Source organism: Fusarium oxysporum, chromosome XII (genome assembly GCF_013085055.1).
Source record: "Fusarium oxysporum Fo47 chromosome XII, complete sequence".
Classification (NCBI taxonomy): Eukaryota; Fungi; Ascomycota; class Sordariomycetes; order Hypocreales; family Nectriaceae; genus Fusarium; species Fusarium oxysporum.
The window spans coordinates 2,012,854-2,038,167 of record NC_072851.1 but is presented as its reverse complement, the minus strand read 5'-3'; the positions used below and the strand labels follow the sequence as shown (position 1 = coordinate 2,038,167).

The 25,314-nt window shown below is 51.3% G+C and overlaps 4 protein-coding genes across 4 annotated transcripts; 2 read left to right on the top strand and 2 right to left on the bottom strand.

The window, feature by feature from the left end:
• Positions 1–1,229: 1,229 nt before the first annotated feature.
• On the top strand, positions 1,230–18,763 carry FOBCDRAFT_193825 (uncharacterized protein; the record flags this gene model as incomplete). The annotated part of the gene is made up of 2 exons (XM_059608760.1): positions 1,230–2,739; positions 2,826–18,763. 2 exons carry the CDS (start codon positions 1,230–1,232, stop codon positions 18,614–18,616), a joined length of 17,301 nt encoding a protein of 5,766 aa, XP_059466452.1. The 3' UTR covers positions 18,617–18,763.
• A 286-nt stretch (positions 18,764–19,049) lies between these two features.
• FOBCDRAFT_209685 (uncharacterized protein) lies at positions 19,050–20,122 on the bottom strand (the record flags this gene model as incomplete). Its single annotated transcript, XM_031194093.2, has 2 exons — positions 19,050–19,877; positions 19,928–20,122. 2 exons carry the CDS (start codon positions 20,120–20,122, stop codon positions 19,050–19,052), a joined length of 1,023 nt encoding a protein of 340 aa, XP_031030714.2.
• Positions 20,123–20,827: 705 nt separating this feature from the next.
• Positions 20,828–22,619, bottom strand: FOBCDRAFT_246222 (cytochrome P450; the record flags this gene model as incomplete). Its single annotated transcript, XM_031194092.2, has 2 exons — positions 20,828–20,985; positions 21,038–22,619. The coding sequence occupies 2 exons, from the start codon at positions 22,617–22,619 to the stop codon at positions 20,828–20,830; spliced, it is 1,740 nt and encodes a 579-aa protein (XP_031030713.2).
• Positions 22,620–23,050: 431 nt separating this feature from the next.
• FOBCDRAFT_209683 (uncharacterized protein) lies at positions 23,051–25,278 on the top strand (the record flags this gene model as incomplete). Its single annotated transcript, XM_031194091.2, has 6 exons — positions 23,051–23,494; positions 23,544–23,912; positions 23,965–24,210; positions 24,257–24,419; positions 24,479–24,804; positions 24,853–25,278. The coding sequence occupies 6 exons, from the start codon at positions 23,051–23,053 to the stop codon at positions 25,276–25,278; spliced, it is 1,974 nt and encodes a 657-aa protein (XP_031030712.2).
• Between the last annotated feature and the right edge of the window lie 36 nt (positions 25,279–25,314).

The window sequence follows — 25,314 nt, the reverse complement described above, 5'->3', positions numbered from 1 at the left end:
TTCTCTTTAACTCCATTTAAATAGCATTCGCAATCACTCAAGAGTACCTACTGTCATCTGGAGTTTCTCAACTGCCAGATAAATCGTGGTTGAAGCAATTGTCTTGCCCGATTGCCTGTCGCATCTCCATCGTCTCAACCTTTAATTTTCCCGGAAATAGCATACTTTCGTAGTCTCGACGCTGCGCAAGATTGAGTTTTGTTAATTAATTCCTTCGCATAAGTGAAGTCAAATTAATGACATGCATAGACTTCCCATGGCACGATGCGACCGAAAGAAAAGTTAGATGCCCTGGGAGACTAAAATGCCACGATAAGATCTTTATTTCTTGATCTGAGGACACCCAGCATTTAAATACTTGCGAGAAGCACTATTTGATGGCGTGATACAGTGAGGATAATACGTGCACGCCGTGGAATACGTGATTGCATGTGAAACTAACCCGAGGGGCTTAGCTACGAGAATGAGCGAGATGATCAATGGTCATAATTGCAGGTTATGACGAATCAGGTACTGTTTTACGCGGAATAAGAGTGATGCTATCCCACTCTGAGGAGATACACTATGCTTGATCTCATGCCGTTGGGGAATTTCAGTCCACCGAGGGTCCGATGGTCATGACCGAGACTCCGTTGACAGTGAGATATCTGTTAAGCAGCAGGCTCGCACACTTTCATCATCAATGTTCTACATAATCAACAATACAAAACCGTGCTATTTCCCTCACAAGATATATATCCCAAAAGGGTTATTTTCGGAACACATTACCTTCTCAACCTCTTGAGCCTTCGGCAGGGCTTCATTGCGGCAGTTGAGACATTTCCCTCAAGCTTATCTCCAGGCCTTCGCTCAGATCATGTTTGCATCTCGATTTCGTTATCGCCTACCATCTAATCCCTTATCGCAGTAAACCTAATCCACGAAAGTCCCTCTATTACTGTGTTGGCATGCTGACTGCCGCTTACCGTGCCGCTTTGCGCCACATGGGACAATCCTGCCGATAGCGCCGATCCTGATCCTGATCCTGAACTGATCCTGTCAGCCCCCCCCAGTGCTTCACACCCAAAATGCCCGACCTCAACACCCATTACCTAAGCTACATACCGTTGAATACAGCATCATATAGATGAACAAGATCTCAAGCAATGTAATTTTCGTAAACGCCATCATTATACCCAAAAATACCCTCTTCTCAATTCCCTACCGCAGCAATGGCTCAAACCGACGCTATGCAGGATATCCTGCACCTTGAACTCGCCAATGCGCTGCACATCAGCACTGAGGAGTTGAACCTCGACCAATCATTCCTCGTGCAGGGTGGAGACTCCCTCTCAGCCGTTCAGTTCCTCAGTAAATGTCGTCTGCGCGGTATTCACATCGACATCGTGGATACAGTGCAGTGCAAGACGCTTGCTGAACTTGTTGAACGCATCATCTCCAAGCATGAGAGCAATCCACATAACCTTATCCTCAACGATCGCGTCGGGAACAGTGACACGAGCACTTCTTCATCAAGCTCTGACGATGCTGCTTCTGCTACGGGGTCTGATAGCACTGATACTGTTCCCGATGTGAGATTGAAGCATCTAGCTCAAGATCCTGCGAGGCAGATTGAGAGTATCGGTCCTTGCTCGTCTATGCAGAATCGTATTCTCATCAGTCAGGCTGTGAACCCAGCGGCGTACCAATGCCGCTTTATTCTCAGGATCAAGTCGAGTGTACCAGACTCTTTGACAGCCTCACATATTGCAAACGCTTGGCCTCGCATTGTTGCCCGCCATTCAAGTCTTCGAACGACTTTTCTTGAGAGCGAGACTCGGCAGTCAACGTTTGACCAAGTTGTTTGGATAGAAGTCAACCCCAAAGTCACCATCCTCCAAGACGAAGCTCAAGTCAAAGCCGACGGAATGCTGAACTCCTTTGAGAGCGGAAGTGTACCTCATCACATGTACATCTACGCCGCCTCCTCTTCAGAACTCATCCTGAGACTTGAAGTCTCACACGCCGTCATCGACGGCCGATCTGCAGATGTTCTCCTCTACGACCTCTGCGCAGCATACGAGAACCAACTCCCCGACACAAAAGCTATGCCGTACACAGACTTTGTGCGCATGGAGGAGGAGAGTTTTCAAGATGTTGAGCGCATTGCGGGTTATTGGCAGAATTACCTACGTGATGCGGAGGAGACGTATCTCGCTGGCGTGGGCAACAAGCCAAGAGCTGGTCTTCACACGCTTCAAGATCGTGTTGACATTCCGGCGGAAGAAGCTCGTCGCTTCTGCGATGCTTACGGTGTTACCCTCGTGAGTGTCTGTCAGGTTGCTTGGAGTATTGTTCTTCGTCTTTTTGCCATGAAAGACGACGTTACCTTTTCTTACGTCAATTCTGGTAGACAGACTGATCTGCCTGGTATTGACGGAGCGATTGGTCTTTTCATCAGCAGTTTGCTACTGCGGGTCAAGTTCAAAGACGACCCTACAGTCTTGGACATGCTCAAGACTGTGACAGACGACGTCTTCCGAGGAATGGCGCATGACAAGGTTCCTCTTATGGCAAAGGGAGCCAAGCTTCCTACGAGTCACAAATGGGGAAACTCGATTCTTTCGTTCCGAAAGGAGTGGAAGCCTAAGTCTACTGGCCACAAAGAGCTTGAGATGAGCTTTTTGCGAGGTGTCAGCCCTACAGACGTAAGTACCCTACCTCGCTCCTCATGTTGTAGCAAGATACTAACATGTGATAGTATGATCACTCCATCAATGTCGAGATCGGCGAAGGCGGTATCGCCGTTGACTACGACATCTGGACATCAACAACCAACCAAGCAGACGCGGCCAAGATGCTAAACTGCTTCCTCGAAGCAATCCGCTTCATCATCGCCAACCCATCCGCCAAAGTCAATTCCTTCGATGGTATCTCCTCCAAAGACGCCCAGCATCTGCGCGACGTCAATGGTGAAGGCCGACAACCCGTTGCTTCGTGTATACACACCCTCGTTCAAGAGGTTACAGACCGTCAGCCTGATGCCATGGCGGTGTATGCTTGGGATGGAACCATGACCTACCGGGAGCTTGACACTGCGGCGAGCAGCCTTGCAGAACACCTTTTGAAGTTGAACATTGGACCGGAGGTTATGGTGGGCATTTGTATGGACAAGTCGCGGTGGGCGTCTGTCTCTATGCTAGCTGTTCTAAAGTCTGGCGGAATCGTTCTTCCCCTCGGCGCAGACCAACCACTCTCTCGTCTCCAAACTATCCTCTCCGACACAAAAGCCCCCATCATCCTCGTTGACAACGCTCAGCTCAATCGCCTCAAGGATCTCGGCCCTCAACAACTCATCGAAGTCAACGAAGCTCTCTTCCAAACCCTCCCCTCCGCTTCTCGCTCCGCTTGTACCACTGTTTCTACAGATAACGCTGCTTGGGTCGTCTACACGTCCGGTAGCACGGGTACACCCAAAGGCGTGGTTCTTCAACACTCTGCGCTTTGCACGAGCATTACATCGCATGGAACTGCCTTTGGCGTCAAGGGTGCGCGCGTGCTCCAGTTCGCTTCTCATACGTTTGACGTGACGATCCAAGAGGTCTTTACGACTTTGTGTATGGGAGGCTGCGTCTGCGTGCCGTCAGAAGATGATCGCGTCAACCATCTCCAGTCTTTCATTTCCTCCGCCAAAGTGGACTTCCTCTCGCTGACTTCCACCGTCGCCGGCCTTCTCGACCCATCTCAACTTCCATTGATCAAGACCGTAATCCTCATGGGCGAACCCGTCAAACCCGCCGTTCTCGATCTCTGGAAAGACCAAGCCTCTGTTCTCGAATCCTACGCCCCATCTGAGTGCAGCATCTACGCTACTGTATCTCCCCAACCGATGAAGCACATCTCTCAGGTCTCTGTTCTCGGCATTCCGCTGGCGAGTTGTTTCTGGGTCGTTGATCCCAAGAATTACAATCGTCTCTGTCCTATTGGCGCACCGGGAGAACTTCTCATCGAAGGCCCGCTTCTCGCGAGGGGGTATTTGAATGATGAGATCAAGACGAACAAGTCGTTCATTGTTGATCCGGAGTTTGTGACCAAGTATGACCTTGGGAGGAATCGACGGATGTACAGGACTGGTGATTTGGTGAGGCAGAATGATGATGGGGCGTATACGACGCTGGGACGACAGGATACGCAGATTAAGATCCGTGGACAGAGAGTTGAGGTTGATGAGATTGAGTATCACATAACTCGTCATCCTTCTTCCATCCAGGCTGTTGTTCTGTACGTTCATGGCCAGCTTGTCGCTGCGTTCAGTCTCCCTAGCGATGGTGCTGCGTACAGCGGTGCTGCGTTGGATGGCGAGAACGCCGTCGACAAACCAGCTGCTATGCTTGTAGCTTCTGAGGTCCAGCTCTACCTGTCGCAGTATGTTCCTGACTACATGATTCCTCGACTCTGGATCCCCATGGCGAGCTTGCCCATCAATTCATCTGGCAAAGCTGATCGACGTCGCATTTCCGAATGGATCAAGAATCTCGACCTGTCCTCTTACTCTGACCTCGAGCATCAGGTCGAAGACGGTCTCCAGGTGACATCCACCGAGCGACAGCTGCGCGAGATCTGGAGCAGTGTTTTGAACAAGCCCATCAACCACATCAGCTATCGTCGCTCATTCCTCTCCCTCGGCGGCGACTCCATCACAGCGATGCAAGTCGTTTCAGCCTGTCGCAAGCAAGGACTGATCGTAACTGTGCGCCAAATCCTCCAGAGCCCAGCTATATCCGAACTTGCGCTGCGAGTTAAAGAGGCGAGCGACAAAATGGGCAACGAGCAACTCCCTATTGAGATCCCCGATGAGCCCTTTGACCTCTCACCCGCGCAGAAGATGTTCTTCCAAGATATCGCTCCCTCAGGTCTACGAGCAGATGGACCTCATCGCTTCAATCAGAGCGTCTGTTTCCGCATTCCCCAGAACGTTGCGGCAAACACGGTTGCTCGTGCGATTGAGGCCATGGTCACCAAGCACGCTATGCTTCGCGCTCGCTTCCAGACTGATCAAGACAGTAGTCAAGGTTGGCAGCAGCGTGTTGAGAAGCAGATCATGGGGTCTTACCGCTTCCAGACTCACAAGGTCGGCGACGATGCTGCGACAGAGGACATCATCCGTCACTCGCAAGGGTCTTTGGATCTTGAGTACGGACCTGTTTTTGCTGTTGACGTATTTGAGATGGAGGATGGACAGTTGATCAATTTGACTGCGCACCATCTTGTAATTGATCTCATGTCTTGGAGAATCATTGCAGCTGATCTTGAGCATTTCTTGCGCTTTGAGACGCTGCAGCCCTCTTTGTCGCTGCCTTTCCCTACTTGGTCCAAGGCTCTCATGATCCAGGCCAAGACTGTTGCTGCGCCCGAGGACACGGTGGTTGATACTTGGTCTTACTGGAGTCTTGAGCCTGGTTCTTTTGTTCGTGAAGACCAGATCGTTGAGACCCTGACTATTGATCACGACACCAGCGCTCGATTGCTGGGCCCTGCCAATGAGCCGCTGCAAACTGGTGTCACGGACATTCTTCTCGCTGCTCTGCATCAGTCTTTCGCGGATGTCTTTACCGACCGATCAGCACCGACGATCCACGTCGAAGGTCACGGCCGAGATGTGGGCGGTGATGTCTCTGAGACAGTTGGCTGGTTCACCACCGTAACTCCCCTCAAGGTCTCAAATACCAGCAACACTGGCTTCATTTCCATCCTCCAACAAGTCAAGGACTTCCGCAAGCTCAACGCAGATAACACTGCAATCGAGTTCGCAGCCAAGTACAAGTCTTCTTCTACTGCCGGCACCTCTCCCCAGAATCTCATTGAGATTCTCTTCAATTACCACGGTCAATTCCAACAACTCGATCGCGCAGATGGTCTTCTCAGCATTCACAAGCTTCACTCATCCGAGACTTCAATCGGCGACAAAGTTCGAAAACAAGCCGCCATCACAATTGAAGTCTCCGTCGATGCGGGTTGTGTTACTATCAGTGTAGGATTCAGCCGTCGCACGCCAAAGGGCGATGATGTTCGACGATGGTTACAGCGCTATGGAGAGGTGATTACCTCTGCGGTAAGTGAGCTAATGTATACAGAACGAACCGCCACTACGAGTGATTATCCGCTTTCGCATTTGAGCAGCACCGACCTTGTTGCGCTGAAGAAGCATATTCTCGAACCGACTAACATTAGCTGGGATGCTGTTGTAGATATCCTGCCTTGTTCTTCTACGCAGCAGGGTATTTTTATTAGTCAATTGAAGTCTCCGACTACATACCGATTGAGACAGACATGTCGCGTCATACCCACAGACTCTCAGAGTGTGGATGTCAAGAGGCTTGGAGATGCCTGGCGACAAGTCGTCAGCAATCACTCCATCATGCGCACCATCTTCACCATGGTTCCCTTCAACGACCGATTCTACCAAGTCGTTCTCAAGTCCGTTGAGCCCGACATCCGCTTCATCACTTGCTCCTCTGAGACAGAGGTTCAAGAGTGTATTGCAAGCCATGCGCTTATGGAGGATCATCTCGGTCGGCCATCGCATCGCTTCTTGGTTATCTCGACAGAAGACGGCCATGTATACGGACACTTTGAGATCAGCCATGCACTCGTTGACGCATCATCCGTTCAGCTTCTCGTCAACACCCTCCTCCAAGCTTACGAGGGCGCTGCAAACATTTCTGGCTCTGACTACGGTACTTACATCTCGTTCCTAGAGCAAGGCTCCGAGGAAGACGACTTGCGCTACTGGGAGAAGCGTCTAGCCACCGTTGAGCCATGTCAACTCCAACTCGGCGAGGACCTCACCACCTCCGAAGAAGACGTGGGCCATTCCGTATCCACAGCGATGCAGGACATGACCACCCTCCAGAAACTCTGCCAATCCAACGACATCACCCCCGCCAACGTGCTCCAACTCGCCTGGGCTCTCGTCCTTTCCTCCCGCACACAGCTTGATGAAGTATGCTTCGGCTATCTCTCCAGTGGACGAGACATTCCCATCGACGGGGCAGATACCCTCGTTGGACCGATGATCAACATGATCGTGTGCAACATTGCGCTGGACTATTCTCAAAGCAGCGTTGATGCGATGAAGGATATACAAGATCGCTTCCTTGACAGCTTCGAGCATCAGCGGGTGTCTTTGGCGACTATTCAGCATTCGCTGTCGAGTTCCCAGCAATCCCTCTTCAACACGACTGTCTCTTACGTTCGGGCTCCAAATCTGAGTGGTGGGGCGCGCAGCATCCAGTCCATTCGTTTGGAGAGGATTGCAGCTGATGAGTCTACCGAGTATGACTTCAATCTCAGCATGTTAGAGACCGAGAGCGGCATCGACATCGCACTGCAGTACCTCCCTGGCGCCGCTTCCACAAAGACAGCCCAACGTCTTCTCAATCACCTCAAGCATGTTGTTCAGGTTCTCAGCACCAGTGAGACTACCTCTCTCCTGGGCGATCTCGATCTTGTCCCCGCAGAAGACAAGCAGACCATCACGGATATCAACCGTGAGGTTCCAAAGTCTCTCAACTCTTGTGTCCATCTCCTCGTCCAGGAAATGACCAATCGCCAACCCAACGCCCTTGCCTTCCAAGCATGGGACGGATCACTGACCTACCGCGAACTCGACCTCGCCGCTAGCACCTTGGCCAAGCACCTCATGACAAATCTCAACGTCGGGCCAGAAGTCATGGTAGGTATCTGCATGGACAAGTCCATCTGGGCAGCCATGTCAATGCTCGCAGTCCTCAAAGCTGGCGGTGTCGTTCTCCCACTAGGAGTCCAACAGCCTCTTTCTCGACTCCAGACCATCCTCAAGGATACGCAAGCTTCTGTTATCCTCGTTGATGCAAAACAGAAGGCTCGTCTGGCTGGTGTCGACTCAGAGCTCATTGAAGTCAACCACCAGTTCATGGATGGTCTTGTCCCTGCTGAATTCGGGCTCTCCAACTCTGATGTGCAGCCTGATAATGCTGCTTGGGTCGTGTACACTTCTGGAAGTACTGGTGTGCCGAAGGGTGTTGTGTTGCAGCACTATGCGTTGTGTACTAGTATGCGATCGCATGGCGCAGCATTCAGCCTCGTTCCTTCGTCTCGTGTGCTGCAATTTGCTGCGTATACTTTTGATGTTACCATTCAAGAGACGTTTACGACGCTTTACTATGGAGGATGTGTGTGCATTCCTTCAGAGGAGGAACGTCTCAATGACCTGGAGGGATGTATCGTGTCCATGGACGTCAACTTCGTCTCCCTGACCTCAACAGTCGCTGGCTTGTTGTCGCCGTCCAAGATGCCGCTGGTCAAGACCCTCATCTTGATTGGCGAGCCAGTCAAGCCTTCAGTCTTGGATCTTTGGATGCCACAGGCAGCATGCTTGGATGCATACGGACCATCCGAGTGCAGTATCCAGAGTGCCATCTCCCCCGAACCAATGACAGATCGTCGCCAAGCCATGATCTTGGGTATACCATTAGAGTCTTGCCGCTTCTGGGTCGTTGACTACCGCGACTACAACAAGTTGTGCCCCGTTGGTGTACCAGGTGAACTCCTCATTGAAGGTCCTCATCTCGCACGCGAGTATCTCAACGACGCCACCAAGACCGCCAACTCTTTCATCACTGATCCTGCTTTCCTTTCCGATCTTTGTCTCGAGTCTACCGGCCGTCGTATGTATCGCGCCGGTGACTTGGTGCGACAAAATGACGATGGAACATACTCCAACCTAGGCCGACGCGATCAACAGATCAAGATTCGCGGCAAGCGTGTTGAAGTCGGCGAGATTGAGTATCACATCTCACGCCATTCATCCGGCATTCGCGCCTGTGTCGTCTTTACCACCAGTGGATCCAGTGATGGTCAGCTCGTTACAGCATTTAGTGTTCTTCACGATGACAAGACTGCGCACGATGAGACAGCGTACAACGGCATCGCTGGTCGTGATGGAATCGATACAACAGCTGCACTACTCCTCGCCTCCGAGATTCAGATGTATCTCTCGCAGCATATCCCCGACTACATGATTCCTCGTCTCTGGATCCCGATGACTACACTACCCATCAACTCGTCCGGCAAAGCTGATCGCCGAGCTGTAACGGAGTGGATCAACAGTCTAAGCCCAACCGAGCTGGCATCTTATTCTGAGCTTGAGAGCGCTGCTGAGGAAGCATCGCTCAATGTCACTCCCACCGAACAGAAGCTTCGCGAGATCTGGAGCTCTGTTCTCAACGTCCCTAATGTCGGCTACAGACGGTCCTTCATGTCGCTTGGTGGCGACTCCATTACTGCTATGCAAGTCGTCTCTGCGTGCCGTGAAATCGGGTTTGTCGTAACTGTTCGCGACATTCTTCAGAGTCCTGCTATTTCAGACCTTGCGACACGCGTCAAAGCTAGTGATGGCGAGCTCTTCTCTGCTGAGATCCCAGATGGACCTTTTGAGCTTTCGCCTGCCCAGAAGATGTTCTTTGAAAACATTGCACCAGCTGGACTCAAGTCGGAGGGATCGTTCCGCTTCAATCAGAGCGTTTGCTTTCGTCTTCAATCTGAGGGACGCATTAGTGAGGAGTCTGTCGCTAAGGCTATCGAGGCTGTAGTGGCGAAGCATGCTATGCTACGCTCTCGCTTTGTATCCCAAGACCAAGGATACCAGCAGTGGATTGAGAAGCAAGTCCCCGGTTCGTACAGGTTTAAGTCTCACAACGCCGACGATGATACCGCTGTGCAAGCGATCATGCTCGAGTCGCAGAGCACTCTTGATCTCGAACACGGCCCAGTCTTTGCAGCCGAGTTCATCCAGACTCCAGATCGCCAGCTTCTCTTCCTGACTGCACACCATCTCGTCATTGATCTCATGTCATGGCGAATCATCGCCAAGGACTTGGAGCAGATTCTCCAGAGTGGTTCTATGGTCACCTCGCAGTCTCTTCCTTTCCCGACGTGGAGCAATGCCGTACTCCGGCAGGCTCAGTCAATGGACCTTGTCACTGAAACTGACACAACAGCATCGTGGTCTTACTGGGGTCTTCAGGCAGGCGAGTACATCACAGAAGATCAAATCTTCGAGACTGTCCAGTTAGACGAGCAGGTCACATCTCAACTCCTCGGCCCAGCCAACGAGCCCTTACGCTCCGGTGTCGCAGACATCCTCCTCGCCGCCCTATCAACCTCTTTCCGCCACTCTTTCACCGATCGTTCCGGCCCATCAATCTTCATTGAAGGCCACGGCCGCGATACTCAAGCTCTGGACATGAACTACGACCTCTCTGACACAGTGGGATGGTTCACAACCGTCACACCTCTCAACATCACCTCTGATGAAACCAACTTCATCTCAACCCTGCGCCAAGTCAAGGATCTTCGTAAATTCAGCTCCGGTCGTGAAGTTCTCGACTTTGCAGCACAGCGTTCTAGACCTATTGAAGTCCTCTTCAATTACCACGGACAATTTCAGCAACTTCAGCGCTCTGATGGCCTTCTCACTCTTGACAAGCTTCATCAGTCTGTTGGACAACTTGATGCTTCTGTTGGTGGCAAAGTCCGACAACATGCTGCTCTCAGCGTTGAGGTGTCAATCGATGATGCGGGCAAGACGCATCTCATGGTTGGCTATCCTCGTCATAGTCCCAAGAGTCAAGCTATCCGCGATTGGCTTGGGCAGTATGCGCGTGCTATCACGCAAGGCGTTCAAGAGCTGGTCATTTCTGAGCCGATGTGTACGATCAGTGATTTCCTTCTCGCTCAACTGACCAACGACGACCTCGACACGCTGTACCAGTACTGTCTCACGCCAGGTTCCATCTCCTGGGCGAATGTCGAGAACGTTCTTCCATGTTCGCCCATTCAACAGGGTATTCTTCTCAGTCAATTGAGAGCTCCCTCCCGATACCGTCTCAAGCAGACTTGTCACATTCTCCCCGCCGATCCTTCATCGCCCGTCGACATTGCGCGACTCGCAAATGCCTGGCGACAAGTAGTTGGACAACATTCCATCATGCGAACCATATTCACTGGCGCCTTGTCGCACCACGATCGCTTCTACCAGGTCATTCTCAAGGCGCTGGAAGCTGACATTCAGATCATTGAGCCATGTTCCAGCGATGAGGAAGTCCAGCGATTCATCAAGCACCACGCCTTACTCCATGATCCCGTCGGACGTCCTTCGCACCGCTTCCTCATCATCCCCACCGTCGATGGTCATGTTTTCGGCCATTTCGAGATCAGCCATGCTCTGGTCGACGCTTCTTCCGTTCAACTCCTCGTGAACGACCTACTCGGAGCTTACGAGTCTGTCTCGCCCACCAAAACATCAATCTCTCTGTCGCGCAACTCCGACTACGGCAGCTACGTCTCCTTCCTCGAGCAACACCGTCACTCCGAACAAGAAGATCTCCAGTACTGGAAAGATCTTCTCGAGACTGCAGAGCCATGCCATCTTCAACTCGACCAACAACAGCACGACACCTCGGAGATGGAAACAGGCCACGCCGTCACAGCTCACATCCCCGATGTCTCTGTCCTTCGTGACATGTGTCGCAACTACAACGTCACCGCTGCAAACGTTACTCAATTAGCTTGGGCATTGGTGCTAGCTTCGCGCGTGGAGCTGAACCAGATTTGCTTCGGATACCTTTCCAGCGGCCGTGACATTCCAATCGATGGTGTTGAGAGGCTCGTTGGACCTATGATCAATATGATGATCTGCTATGTCCAATTGGACTATAACTCCACCACTGTTGATGTCATCCGAGAAATTCAGGATCGGTTCTTCAAAGGGTTTGATCACCAGCGTGCTTCGTTGGCGTCAATTCAGCATTCTCTCCAGGGAACACAGCAGCAGACACTCTTCAACACCACCGTTTCATACACCCGTGCACTAAACATGGACGGTGCCACAGAGAACAACTCTATTAAGCTTGAGCGCGCATCAGCCGATGAATCAACAGAGTATGACTTCAACCTAAGCATTCTCGAGAATGATCAGAGCCTCGACCTTGTTCTTCAATACATCCCCGGCGTCGCAAGCCACGAAGTCGCCCAGCGTCTGCTCAACCAGCTCAAGCATGTCATCCAGGTCCTCAGCCAACACACAACCTCCACCCTCGCTGATCTCGACCTCGTACCAACGGAGGAGAAACATGCTATCGTAGCGAAGAACAGAGACGTTCCCAAGCCCGTTGCTTCGACTATCCATGCTTTGTTCCACGAAGTTTATGAGCGTCGACCAGATGAGATGGCCGTCTACGCATGGGATGGCATCATGACTTTCCGAGAGTTGGAAGTCGCTGCTGGCAATCTTGCTGGTTATCTCATGGATCTTGGTGTCGGACCCGAGATTATGGTTGGTATATGCATGGATAAGTCGCGCTGGGCTGTTGTCGCGATGTTAGCTGTGCTCAAGGCAGGTGGTATTGTATTGCCCATGGGTGTGCAGCAGCCATTACCCCGAGTGCAGACAATCATCACCGATACCAAGGCCCCAATCATCCTCGTCGATGACAAACAACTCGAGCGTCTTGCAGAAACAGGTCCTCGTCTCATCAAAGTCGACGCTGCGCTTCAAAACACCCTCAAGCCCAGCACAGCTGTCTGCTCTACCGTCACTACCGACAACGCCGCTTGGGTAGTCTACACCTCCGGAAGTACAGGAACGCCCAAGGGCGTCGTTCTGCAGCATTCAGCTCTATGCTCTAGCATCCGCTCACACGGCGACGCGTTCGGGGTACGAGATGGATCAAGAGTTCTTCAATTCGCGTCGCATACCTTTGACGTCACCATTCAAGAGGTGTTCACAACGCTCTGCCAGGGCGGATGTACTTGTATTCCCTCTGAAGACGAGCGCATCAATCACTTGCAGGCCTTCATCGCCAAAGCAGAGGTCAACTTCCTATCTCTCACCTCGACAGTCGCGGGCCTATTAGACCCCGCGCAGCTCCCTCTCGTCAAAACAGTTATCCTCATGGGTGAGCCCGTCAAGCCAGCAGTCATGGACTTGTGGAAAGACCAAGCTATGGTGTTGGAGTCATACGCACCCTCAGAATGCAGCATTTACGCCACGGTTTCCCCAAGACCCATGAAGCACATCAGCCAAGTTCCTGTGCTGGGTATCCCACTCGCCAGCTGCTTCTGGGTCGTCGATCCAAAGGACTTTGACCGTCTTGTGCCCATCGGTGCGCCTGGCGAGTTACTCATCGAGGGACCACTATTAGCACGCGGCTATCTCGGCGACGAGGTCAAGACAGCGAAATCCTTCCTGATTGATCCTGACTTCACCAAGCATCATGGCCTGCAGCCTGGAAGAAGGATGTACAGAACGGGCGATCTCGTCCGACAAAACAGCGACGGCTCGTACACAACGCTAGGACGCAGAGATACACAGATCAAGATCCGTGGTCAGCGTGTTGAATTTGGCGAGATCGAATACTGGGTTGTGCGTTCAGCACCCGAGATCTCACAAGCTGCTGTTATGCTACTCGATGGCCCTGCCGGTCAATCTTCAGTGCTTGCCGTAGCGCTAGAAATTGTTGATGGTGGGGAAACCAGTGCTGTGGATAATAATCTACAGGGCTTGTCGCAGGCTGATTTGCTGGAGCCTACGATCGCCATGCGAGAGTCATTCGAGGAAGTTCGAGGACATCTCATTTCTGTACTGCCGCGATACATGGTCCCAGAGATATTCATTCCCATGTCGCGACTGCCTCTCAACTCTTCAGGAAAACTTGACCGCCGAGCGATTGACTTGTTCTTGAAGGGGATGAAGCCAGAAGAGCTAGACATTTACCGTCCCAATGCAGCGGCCAAGGCAGATGTATCTACCGAGACTGAGCGACAACTCCAACAGCTTTGGGCTAGCGTTCTCGGGAGACCTGCCAATACTGTTGGAGCCAAGGACAGTTTCTTCCATCTCGGCGGCGACTCCATCACCGCGATGCGTCTCGTCGAAGCATCGCGCAGCACAAACATGCTCCTCCGCGTCGCCGATGTCTTTGAACACCCTCGTCTCTCCGAACTCGCTAGCATTCTAGACTCTCGAACTGCTGAAGGACACGACCAATCATCGCTGGTGCCAATCCCGGCGCCATTCTCTCTCTGGCCCGAACACGGCGCCGAGAAACAAGTGGGTCTCCGTGCCGAGATTGCGGAGCGGTGCGGTGTCATGGCGGAGCAGATTGAAGATGTTTATCCTTGCACGCCACTTCAAGAGGGATTGCTTCTTACGACTGTTCGGCAACCGACCGCTTATATCAGTCGAAGAATTTTCTCTTTGAGTGATGAGATCAATGTTTCGCGACTTCAGGCTGCTTGGCAGAAGATGGCTGAGGCGGCGCCTGTTTTGCGAACCCGTATTCTATTGGGTCTCACCTCCGGCTCAGTGCAAGTCGTTGTGAATGAACCTCTTGAATGGCACACTGCCTCTTCGCTCGAAGAATACATCGACCACGACAGTGCATTGAGCATGAGCGAGGGCAAACCACTCATGCGTTTCGGCCTCGTGGAGTCTAACGGCGAACGTCTTCTCGTCTGGACAGCTCACCACAGCGTCTACGACGGCTGGAGCTTAACAATGATGTACCGCCAAGTATCCAACATGTACTGGCACGACGCGACACCAATCTCAGCACCATACACGCCATTCATCGCTTATCTCGGCCAAGCTGATGCGACCATAGCCGCGAGCTATTGGCGCCAGCAGCTTCAGGGTAACCCCACTGCCTTCCCTGCTCTGCCCTCCATGCGATACCAGCCTCAGCCGCGACAGAAGCTTGTGCAGAGCCTTGACTTTGTTCGACAAGGAAAGTCTGAGGTTTCGTTGTCGAATTTGTTGCGTGCGGCTTGGGCGCTTATGGTTGCGCAGTATTCTGGTAGCAATGATGTTGTTTTTGCGGCTACGCTTTCGGGGCGGAATGCGCCTGTGCATGGCATTACTGAGATGCTGGCGCCGACTATCACTACTGTTCCTGTGAGGGTTTGCATCAATTCAGCTACCAACGCTCGCGAGTTCCTCCAGAATGTACAGCAACAGGCGACGGATATGATTCCTTTCGAGCACACAGGCCTCCAACGCATCGCGGAACTTGTCCCCGACACAGCCGCTGCCCTTGACATGCAGCACCTCTTTGTCGTTCAGCCTGCTGCAGATAGCGACGATGCATCGGCCGAGTTCCCTGGTCTTGTACATCGACAGGACATGTCTGAGCAGTTCGATGACTATGCGCTCACCGTGGAGTGCAGCATCGGATCAAAGGGCATCTCGATTGAAGCCCGATTCGACGGTGCAGTCATTTCAACAGCGCAGATGCAGCGCATGTTGCAGTCTTTCGCTCACATTGCCAGTCAATTGGAGCAAGCCGAGAGTGGTACCGACAGCACCCGCATCTCCGACATGGATACGCTGAGCCCTCAGGATATGGATCGCATTCTCTCTATCAACAGCGGTCCCATCCCCAGCGTCGAGCGCTGTGTACACGACCTCATCCTCGACATGGTATCCCACCAACCCGACGCAACAGCCATAAGCGCATGGGACGGCACACTCAGCTACAAACAACTCAAACAACTCTCAGGAAAACTCTCCGATAATCTCGTCAGTCTCGGCGTTCGTCACGGCACCAGTGTTGGCGTGTGCATGGATAAATCTCAATGGGCTGCTGTTTCAATGCTAGCCATCCTACGGGCTGGTGGTGTTGTCGTTCCACTGGGTGTACAGCTCCCTCTTGGTCGTATCAAGCTCATTGTAGATGATGCGAACGTCAGTGTTGTACTGGCTGATCAGAAGCAGACTGAGCGGCTGGCTGGTTTGAACTTGGAGATGTTTACTGTTGATGAGTCGTTGCGCAAGAGGGTCGTTGTCAGTGACGTCGGTATCCCAGATCGATGGTACACTCGCGTCACTGAGATCAACGTCAATCAGCCAGCCTGGATTGTGTATACCTCTGGCAGTACAGGTACACCAAAGGGTGTTGTTCTTACTCATGCCGGTATCTCGTCTAGTCTGGACAGTCAGAAGAAGGTCTTTGGTCTCAGCAAAACTTCTCGAGTACTTCAATTCGCAGCACATACCTTTGATGCTGCTATCCAAGAGATCTTCACCGCGCTGTCTGCTGGAGCATGTGTCTGCGTGCCGTCTGAGGATGAGAGGATGAGCGATCTGCAGCATTTCATCATTGAAAGGGCGGTCAACTTCCTGTCTATCACACCTACGGTCGCTGAGCTTCTTACACCATCTCAGCTACCTAACATCAACACGGTAGTATTGCTCGGTGAACCTGTCAAGCCGTCAGTTCTTGACTTGTGGATGGATCATCATGCAGATATTCTCGGCGGTTACGGCCCAACCGAATGTTCCATCTACGCCATCGTGTCAGCAGCCCCATTCACAGACAGGAAGCAAGCTAACGTCCTCGGCTCTCCGCTGCCAAGCTGTCGTGTTTGGGTTGTCCATCCTGATGACCACAACAAACTTAGCCCAATTGGTGCCCCAGGAGAGCTTCTCATCGAAGGTCCCCAGGTTTCGCAGGGCTATCTGAACGATGCAGCCAAAACAGATGGCGCATTCATCACAGACCCTGGCTTTACAGCGCGTTACGGCTTGGGCAACGGACATCGCATGTACCGTACAGGCGACTTGGTTCAACAAAACGACGATGGGACATACACCAATCTCGGTCGTCGGGATACGCAGGTCAAGATTCGCGGTCAGAGAATTGAGTTGGGAGAGATTGAGTACTCAGTGGTACAATCATCGGAGGATATTAGATCAGCAGCGGCTGTGTTTGTAAAGAGGGAGGATAGACCTACAATTGCAGTAGCGGTGGAAGTTGGAGAGGGACAAGTTGGAGATGGAATGTTGGCTCCTTCGGAGACGCTACAGAAAGCGTGGGAGGAGATTCGCATCAGGCTCGCAGAGGTGCTGCCTCAGTACATGATCCCCGATTTCTTCATCCCTATAAGTAAGTTGCCGGTGAACTCATCAGGCAAGCTTGATCGTCGGGCAATCACTGCGGTGTTGGAGGATATGGATGACAACAAATTGGAGGAGTATCGCCTTACGACAGGCGCCCGGTTGGTTCCAGTCACGACGGACATGGAGAAACAACTTCAGCAGCTCTGGAGTCAAGTGCTTCGACGACCCGCGGAGTCAATCGGCGCAAGCGATAACTTCTTCCATCTCAACGGAGATTCACTTGCTGCTATTCAGCTCGTCGCAGCTGCAAGGGCAGTTGACATCAAGATGACTGTCGCTCAAATCTTCCAGAGCCCTGTCTTGAGAGACCTTGCTACACATCTCGAACAAGCTACGCACTCACATGAGACAAGAAGCCATCATATTGAAGGTGTCGACCAAGCAACACAAGCCGCGATCAAGGCTACACTTCCTAGCCACTTCAACGTCGAGAAGGTCCTCGAAACAACCGAGTTCCAATCCCTTGTTCTCCACGAACATACACAAGGCCGATGGCTCATGCACGCCACAATCACATACAATCAAAAAGTCGACAGACAACGCGTCCACAGAGCGCTCCAAACCACAGTCGACAAAAACGAAGTCCTCCGAACAGTCTTCACCCAGCACGACGGAAAATCCTACCAAGCCATCCTCAACAACTTCACCGTTCCCTTCCAAGAACACATCGCCCCCACGGGCCTATCCACCTTCTGCAAGTCCCTCGTACAAGAAGACCAGAAGAAACATCTTGAGCTTCACGAACCCCCCTTCAAGACATGGTTCGTGCAAGGCGAGCACAAGGATAGTCTTGTGGCTAGGATCTCCCACGCTCAGTATGACGGCATGTCGTTGCCGATTTTCTTCCAGCAGCTGCAGGTGTGGGGTGAGCCTGATGTTGAGGTTGAGGTTGAGGCGCCGCGACAGATGTCGTATTACATTGATGCGCTGAGGGCGATTGATACGAAGCCCGCGATGAGGTTCTGGGGTGATTTGCTGCAGGGCTCGAGCATGGCTCGTCTGCCTGGTGCTTCGCAAACAAGCAAGGCTATGACAGGCTCTTATATCGTCAAGACGGTACTGTCGCCAAAGGTTGAAGGGTCGGGACTCACGGTGTCATCGTACCTCAAGGCAGCTTGGGCAATGGTCCTCGCCAAGGCAACAGGGACATCGGACGTTGTCTTTGCCCATCTCGTCTCCGGTCGTTCGCTACCAATCGACGACATCGAAAAGGTCAACGGTCCATGTGTCAACCTCATCCCCATCCGCGTCAACACCGCCCAGCCCCAGTCTACCATTCTTCAACAAGTCCACCAACAGCACATCTCAGCCTTGCCACACGAACATCTCGGCTGGGAAACCATCTTCCGCCAGTGCACAAACTGGAACACCCCAACAGATCAAATCCCTCGCTTCTCTTCTATTCTGCAATACCAGAATTTGCCCGAGGCTCAGAAGAGCTTTGGCATGCATGGCGCTGAGTGCAGTGTTGACTACACTGTTGTACCGCCTAATGTTACGGACGTTTGGGTCACGGTTGAGCCCAAGGGTGGTGAGATGAGTATTGTGGCGGGATACTCGGAGGAGGTTATCGCTTCAGAGGTGGTGGAGGGATTGATGGAGGATCTTTGTGAGGTTCTGAAGGGGATTGAGGCTTGAGATTGATAGCGCACGACTTTCCTAATGTTAGTTCTTTTAAGAGTATTATTTACTGGAGTTTGGAGTTGGGCTTGGTGCTATTTATTGTATTTACAGATCGAAATTGGCTGGGCTTTCATAGGAAATATGTCTCTTTCTTCTCTTTAATCATGGTCTTCAACCGTATTTATATCTCTATCATTGTCGGTACCTTGATGATCGCGCCTCACAGCAGCCCTCTGCCCTGCAACCTTGAAGTGCCCAGCGCGTTACAGAGGGCGATCAATGCTGAGCTCGCTGTACCTCGAGTCTGTATCTGGACATGGCGATGAAACCATTGCGTCTGCGACTACAGCATTCGTCTGCATTGGCAACTATGATAGCAATCACTGATCTATTGTTTTATGACTTATTCGACCTGCGAATGAATCGATATGTTATTGAAGTAAACATGCTATCCTGGGCTGAAACGTCCAATTGCTCCATCACTACCACCATCGAAGCCATCATGGATCAAGTCAAGATGGTTTGGCTTGCTAATCAACTCAATTCCCCTACGTCGTCGAGCCTCAACCTGTTTCCAATTCCATTCACCATCTTTGCCCATATCGGCACCCGGATCAAAAGGGTCAGATGTCCCCAGGTCCTGCTCCTCGATTGCCCATCCTCCAGGTCGGGTTGGCAACAGTCCAGCCTCCTCCAACACAGTCGATGGTGGCACCGTAAGACGTTTTAGCTTGAATACGTATTTACTCAGAGCAGTAGCATAGATCTTCTTGCTCAAATCGCCAGACTCCTTGAGGAGCAGCCTTGTCGCTGTTCTCGCAAACCGTGGATCAAGCCACTCTGTCGGGAGAACTGTACCCTTCGGCACGAAATGCGTAACAATGTATAACCATTTTCGATCCCAAGCCAAGACGTAACTCCACATCTCAACTTGTTTAAATGCTGTGATTTCACGTCGGAAGCAGGTTTCAACAGCACCAAGATTTATCCCAAGCCTTCCGCCCATTGGTGTACCAGTCTTTGGATCAAGAACGATCCCAAGCTTGGTGTTATTGGATAGTCGATGAAAGCCATGTCGGAAAAGATATGCAATCAAATGCGCACGCCCAACGTCAAGATCGGCGAAATATGTCGAGTTGGACTTGTGAAGATAATAATCGACTTCGAGGAGAGGAGTGGAAGTCGTGGCGATGATAGGCTTGAAGAGCGCTTTGGGGCCTAACTGGGGTGATTTGCGAAGCACGGTATGGTACGAAACTGTGTACAGAACACGAAGCTGGCTGTCCCATTAGCGCATTTCAAACGAGAGAGAGACAAGAAACTTACTGTCCAGACAAATGGCATCGACTTGAAGTTTGATACGACGAATATGATAATCAACAAGCCAAGTATTCGCGTGCCCGTAATGTGAAGCTGGAAGCGGTGTTTTGTGTCGTCCGTCTTGTCGAATCCAGCGACCAGAATCGCAAAGATCAGGACACTGAGGCCTAGTGTTTTCAACTTGCCTAAACCGAGCGCCATGATGATTCTCTGCCGAGATTCAGCTTGACAGAAGCGATTGAGGCAAAAAGATGTGATACTGACGTGTGAAAGTGACTGAACGGAAGAATATGTCTTAGTGCAGCGGCTTTCATGTTGTCTCGCAAATTCTGAGGATCAGCGGCACAATTGAGTTCCGGCTGCGGGGCATACACTCACTATAAGTTGTGACTAGGACACTGCAAGACCGGGAGGATCTGACGTCGGGATTGCAGGATCAGGATCACGGGGGATTGCGACGTGGTGTTGAACTTGCAAATCGGCACTAACAACTAACATACCAATTTACAACATTCAATTCAGAGCGGCGTTCCACTATCAGAGCAACGAAAAGGCAGGTTCACAGAAGGCATTCCAGCAAGACCACAAAGCTCATTTTAATACTTTAGCTTAAAAGGCGAAACTAAAATTATTCATTGCTCTTATGATAAATGCAGCGACTAACTTAGAATGCAGAATGAGTTAAGGATTCCACTGCAGAGCGTCCCTATATGACGAAGCCCGCTGAAGAACATGGCCTAAGCTCACTGTAACACCACAATGCAGTGGTTTGACCCCACTGAGGATGTCAACCTAATTCTATTCTCGTCACTGTAACTTGATCACTGTAATCAACATGATTGCAATTGCGACGACCTCCAATGTCCTTTTGCAGCATTGTTCACCCTAATCTACCAATTTACTCTTCTAAACATTCGATAAACGCAAGTATATCATCTCCGGTCTATGCGCAACACCAGGGAACGGCTTAAAGCTCGACAGCGGCTTTGGCGTCTGCTCCAGATTAAAGTGCCAAACAATAAGCGCCATCATGATCTTGACCTCCAGCGCAGCCCATTTACGGCCTATAACATTGATCAGTAATTGAACTACAGCGTATCAGTGCAGGAGACTTACCAAAACAGGCCCTGGGACCAGCGCCGAATGAATGTCGGGGCCCAGCAGAGGGATTAAACGTTAATCGATCCTCTTCATCTTTGACGAGCCATCTCTCTGGGTCAAAGTCTCTCATGCCTTTGACATTCCATTGTCCGATCTTGCCAGCTGTGCCCTTTGAACTTTCTGATCTCTTCTCCTCGTCAACAGTCAGTGGAGGCATGAAACTTCCAGGTCCATTGTTCAGCATCAAAATCTCTGTGTGCTTGGGGACCATATGACCCAGTATATTAACATCCTGCATCGTCGTGCGGATGTTAGTCTGGGTAACTGAACCACATCGCGTAGACTCTTCAATCATAGCCTCGAAGTACGGAAGTCTCGCAGACATGATCTCGGAAACAGTTGGTGCGTCGCCTCTCTCAACAGCGGCACCGCATTGCTCTCTGAGTTCCTCGCGCACCTTCTTCTGAACATTCTGATGCGTAGTGAGGAACTTGAGGGTCCAGGCAGTGAGAGTGAAGATCTCGTTTCCAGCAAGCATGAAGCTGAAAAGCTCATCTTGGACGGTACGACTCATCAACTCGGGCGTGCGGCCTTCTTTTCGTGCGCTGTCAATCTCTCGAGCGATGACAATATCGACGGCGCTCTTCATATGTCGCTTCAGATTACCTTGATCTTCCCAGTTGAGATCAGTCTGATTGGAGAATTTTTTAATCGCTTTCTTGATCTCGTCTTGGATAACAGCTTCTTTGAGGCTTCGGGCGGCACGTAGAGATGGCATTAGGTTGTAAGCCAACCACAAATGCAGTCCGGGTACAAGTGATTGTACGCCGATGTTCATGGCGTCGTTGAGAGCGAGACCGGCTTTGAAGACGGGAGGATCAGGTGCGACGGGGAATTCAACTTCATGGTCCATATCACCCAGGTTGGTGAACTCGGGCAGTGTCTCGAGTAGCTCAGTCTGCGCGTTTGTTGAGCCAGAGTCAAAGCCAAAGGTAGCAGCCCAGATAATCTCAAAAGCCGCCTTGCGAATATCCGTCGAGACAGAAAACGGACGGCCCTTGGCCAATCGCTCTTTAACCCTCCAAAGATCAATCAGCTTCATAGTAGACTTCCACATCTGCGGCCCAGCGACACCGCCCAGAAATGCAGGCGACATGGTATCAGCCACCAACTTCCGATGGGCTTTCCACCGATCACCAGTCGGCATATGGAAGTGGAACTCCGGTACAAGCGGCATGAACAAACTCCTCAAGAATCTCGAACGATCAAACTCCTTCGGTGTTCTCCTCGACAAGATGTCAAAAGCCTCACGATTATCTGCGACGATGACCCATGGTTTGCCGAGCGGGTGCACAAAGATCTGAAAGACGGGTTCGTTGAGTTCGACGGCGAGATTGGCGAGATAGCCAAACATTTCACCGTGCTTCTTCTTCCATTGTAAGAGTTCCCAGGCGTTGCCGAGGATCTTTTTGGCGTTGGCTTCGCGGTAGACGATGCCAGGGATGGGCTTGGGGAGGAGGGCGCGGCGGATGAGAAGAATGGCTAGGACAAAGACGGCGACGACGATGCCGAGGGTTTGGGGTGATAGGGAGAACATGATGGCGGTATTTGGGTCGGAATTAGCGAGAATACCACTAAGAGTATTGGAATAGCAGGTAATAGTCTATATAAGCCGGTGAGGCCAATTGCGTGCAGCGCTTACGAGTTGCTGAGGCTCTGGCCCAGGATCAGAGGATTGCGGGATCGGGAGTGTCAATTCACATGCTATCAGCGATGCAGAAAAATGGCATGTTTATTATCTCTTGACTGCCCGATCTTTGTGTACTTCTGCAGGAAGATGCAAGTAAGATAAAGTGCGGCGAAACGTTAATAATTAGTGTTGTTGAATTGGTTAATCCTCGACTCTGGTGGCTTGCTTATGATCCTTCAATCCTGTAATCCTCCGACCCCGCGATCCCCAAGCTCACCAGTGACATTCTGGTTACACAAGGTCGTCTACATGGTACGATATTGTTATTATAATTGGACATGGCTCTATTCGATGGAGCATCGTTCTTCGGTCTTCATCTGCTATCCGACTTCATCCACTGTCTCCGTCTATTTATCAGAGCACTCCGTTGGGTCAACATACCTGAAACGACTTTCTCCACTGTCGATACCGACACAGCGGATAACCCTGTATACCCTGAACCCTTGGTCAAGATGGTCTTCCAACCTCCCTCATGGGTCCCTGACATCACCACTCAGATTTCCCCCAGTGCAAATGTCGCTGAATGGGCACTCGAGAGCCGACGTGCCTCTGGTAGTGTTCGTTCGCCTTTCATCTGCGCCTTGACGGGCAAGAAGTATACCCTCAAGGAAGTCAGAGAAAAGGTGAACGCTTTGGCGAAAGCCTTGTGCAATGAACTTGGATGGTCACCGAATCAGGGCACTGCTGAAGACAAGGTCATTGGCGTTTTGGCTGTCAATTCGGTACGTTGCTCAACATTCCAATGGGCTTATAATCCTGATCAGTCTATAGCTTGACTTTCTCGTTGTTTGCTGGGCAATTCATCGCATCGGTGGTATTTGTCTACTTCTCCAGCCTACTACTTCACCCGTTGAGATTTCATCTCACATGACCAAAGCCAAATGCGACATCCTCATCACATGCGAAGAGCTATTACCCTCCTGCAAAGAAATCTTGAACCGTCTTCCGAAAGCCCCCCGACGGATCTTCTCCATCAACACAAGCAACACTCAATTGCCCAACTTTGAGGGAGAGATCAAATGCCTACCTCAACTCTACCAGGAGGGCAGTGAGCTCCCTGAGCTTGAGCAGCTTCAGCCTAGGGATGCTCACACCACGGTTGCGTTCTACCTTACTACGAGTGGAACTTCAGGACCCCAGGTACAACAGGAATCCTCACCTGTATCAATGTGGCTAAGGCTAATACGATTAGAAACTCGCCATAATTACGCATGCTAACCTAATCGCCAATGTCACTCAAGCAGCCGTCTTTGAGAGCTCAGCTGGGTACAAACACCCTGATATCGGCCTCGGAGTACTGCCACTTAACCACGGTTACGGTCTCGTCACTACCCACGCTATGTTTGTAAGAGGTGACTCGACTGTTCTTCATCCGAACTTTAACATGCAGCTGGTTCTCAAATCGATTCAAGAGCATCGCATTTCGCGTCTTTATCTTGTAGGTTATTTGTTGCCTTATCAAGAAATGTTACTAATGGTACAAGGTCCCTCCCGTCATTGCCGCGCTGGCAGCAAACCCAGTTCTCTTCGAGATCTTTGATCTCTCTTCGGTTCAAGATGTTGTCCTTGGCGCTGCGGCATGCAGTGATAGTGTGACCAAGAAGATGAAGTCTTTGATGCCTAGCTGGAGCCTCCTGGTCGGATACGGTAAGCCAACACCAACACCGGATCAGGTTCCCTTCCCCTGACTGACTTCTCTGCAATAGGTTTAACTGAATGTGTATCCATCGTGACGTTCAGCCGCGCGGCTGATATCATGCCCGGGTCGAGCGGTTGTCTGTTCCCGTCTAACCAGGGCCGTCTCATTGATCAGGAAGGAAAAGAGATCACCACATATGATACTGCTGGAGAGCTCTACCTCAAGTCAGCTGCCATGATCCCAGGATATCTTGGTGAAGATGATGCGATGAGGTCCAAGTTTACAGTTGATGGATGGTTGCCCACTGGCGATATTGGCTTCTTCAGAAGAAGCCCCCATGGCGATGACCATCTTTATCTGGTCGACCGACTCAAGGACATGATCAAGGTCAAGGTATGTTTCCTTCCGTCTTCCCATGCCTCATCACTGACAAGTGCCTAGGGCCTACAAGTCAACCCCGCCGAGATCGAGGAGCTCCTCCGAGTACAGCCTGGTATTTCCGACGCCGCAGTCATTGGCGTTGTAGACGATGAAGCAGGTGAACGACCGCTTGCCTTTGTCGTACCAACCAAGCAGGATATGAGTGCCCAAGAGAAGAAGGAGCTCATCTTGCAGTTAGATGAGAGTATCAAGGCCCAGCTTGATGAGACGCACTGGCTGCGTAAGCAGATCCGTTTCATCGAGGAGCTTCCCCGAGGTCAGAGTGGCAAGGTATTGAAGAAAGTTCTGAGAGAAAAGGCAAAGCAGAAGGATCAGACACCTATGAATGGAGCCAATGGGGCAAATGGCAGCCCCCCGGTGAAGAGCATCAATGGAGCGAACGGAATTCACGCACAAAGCGGGGCAAGCGAAGCAGCCCGAGTTTAAGATGTGATTTTTATATATAAGTATTTAAGTTAGTTC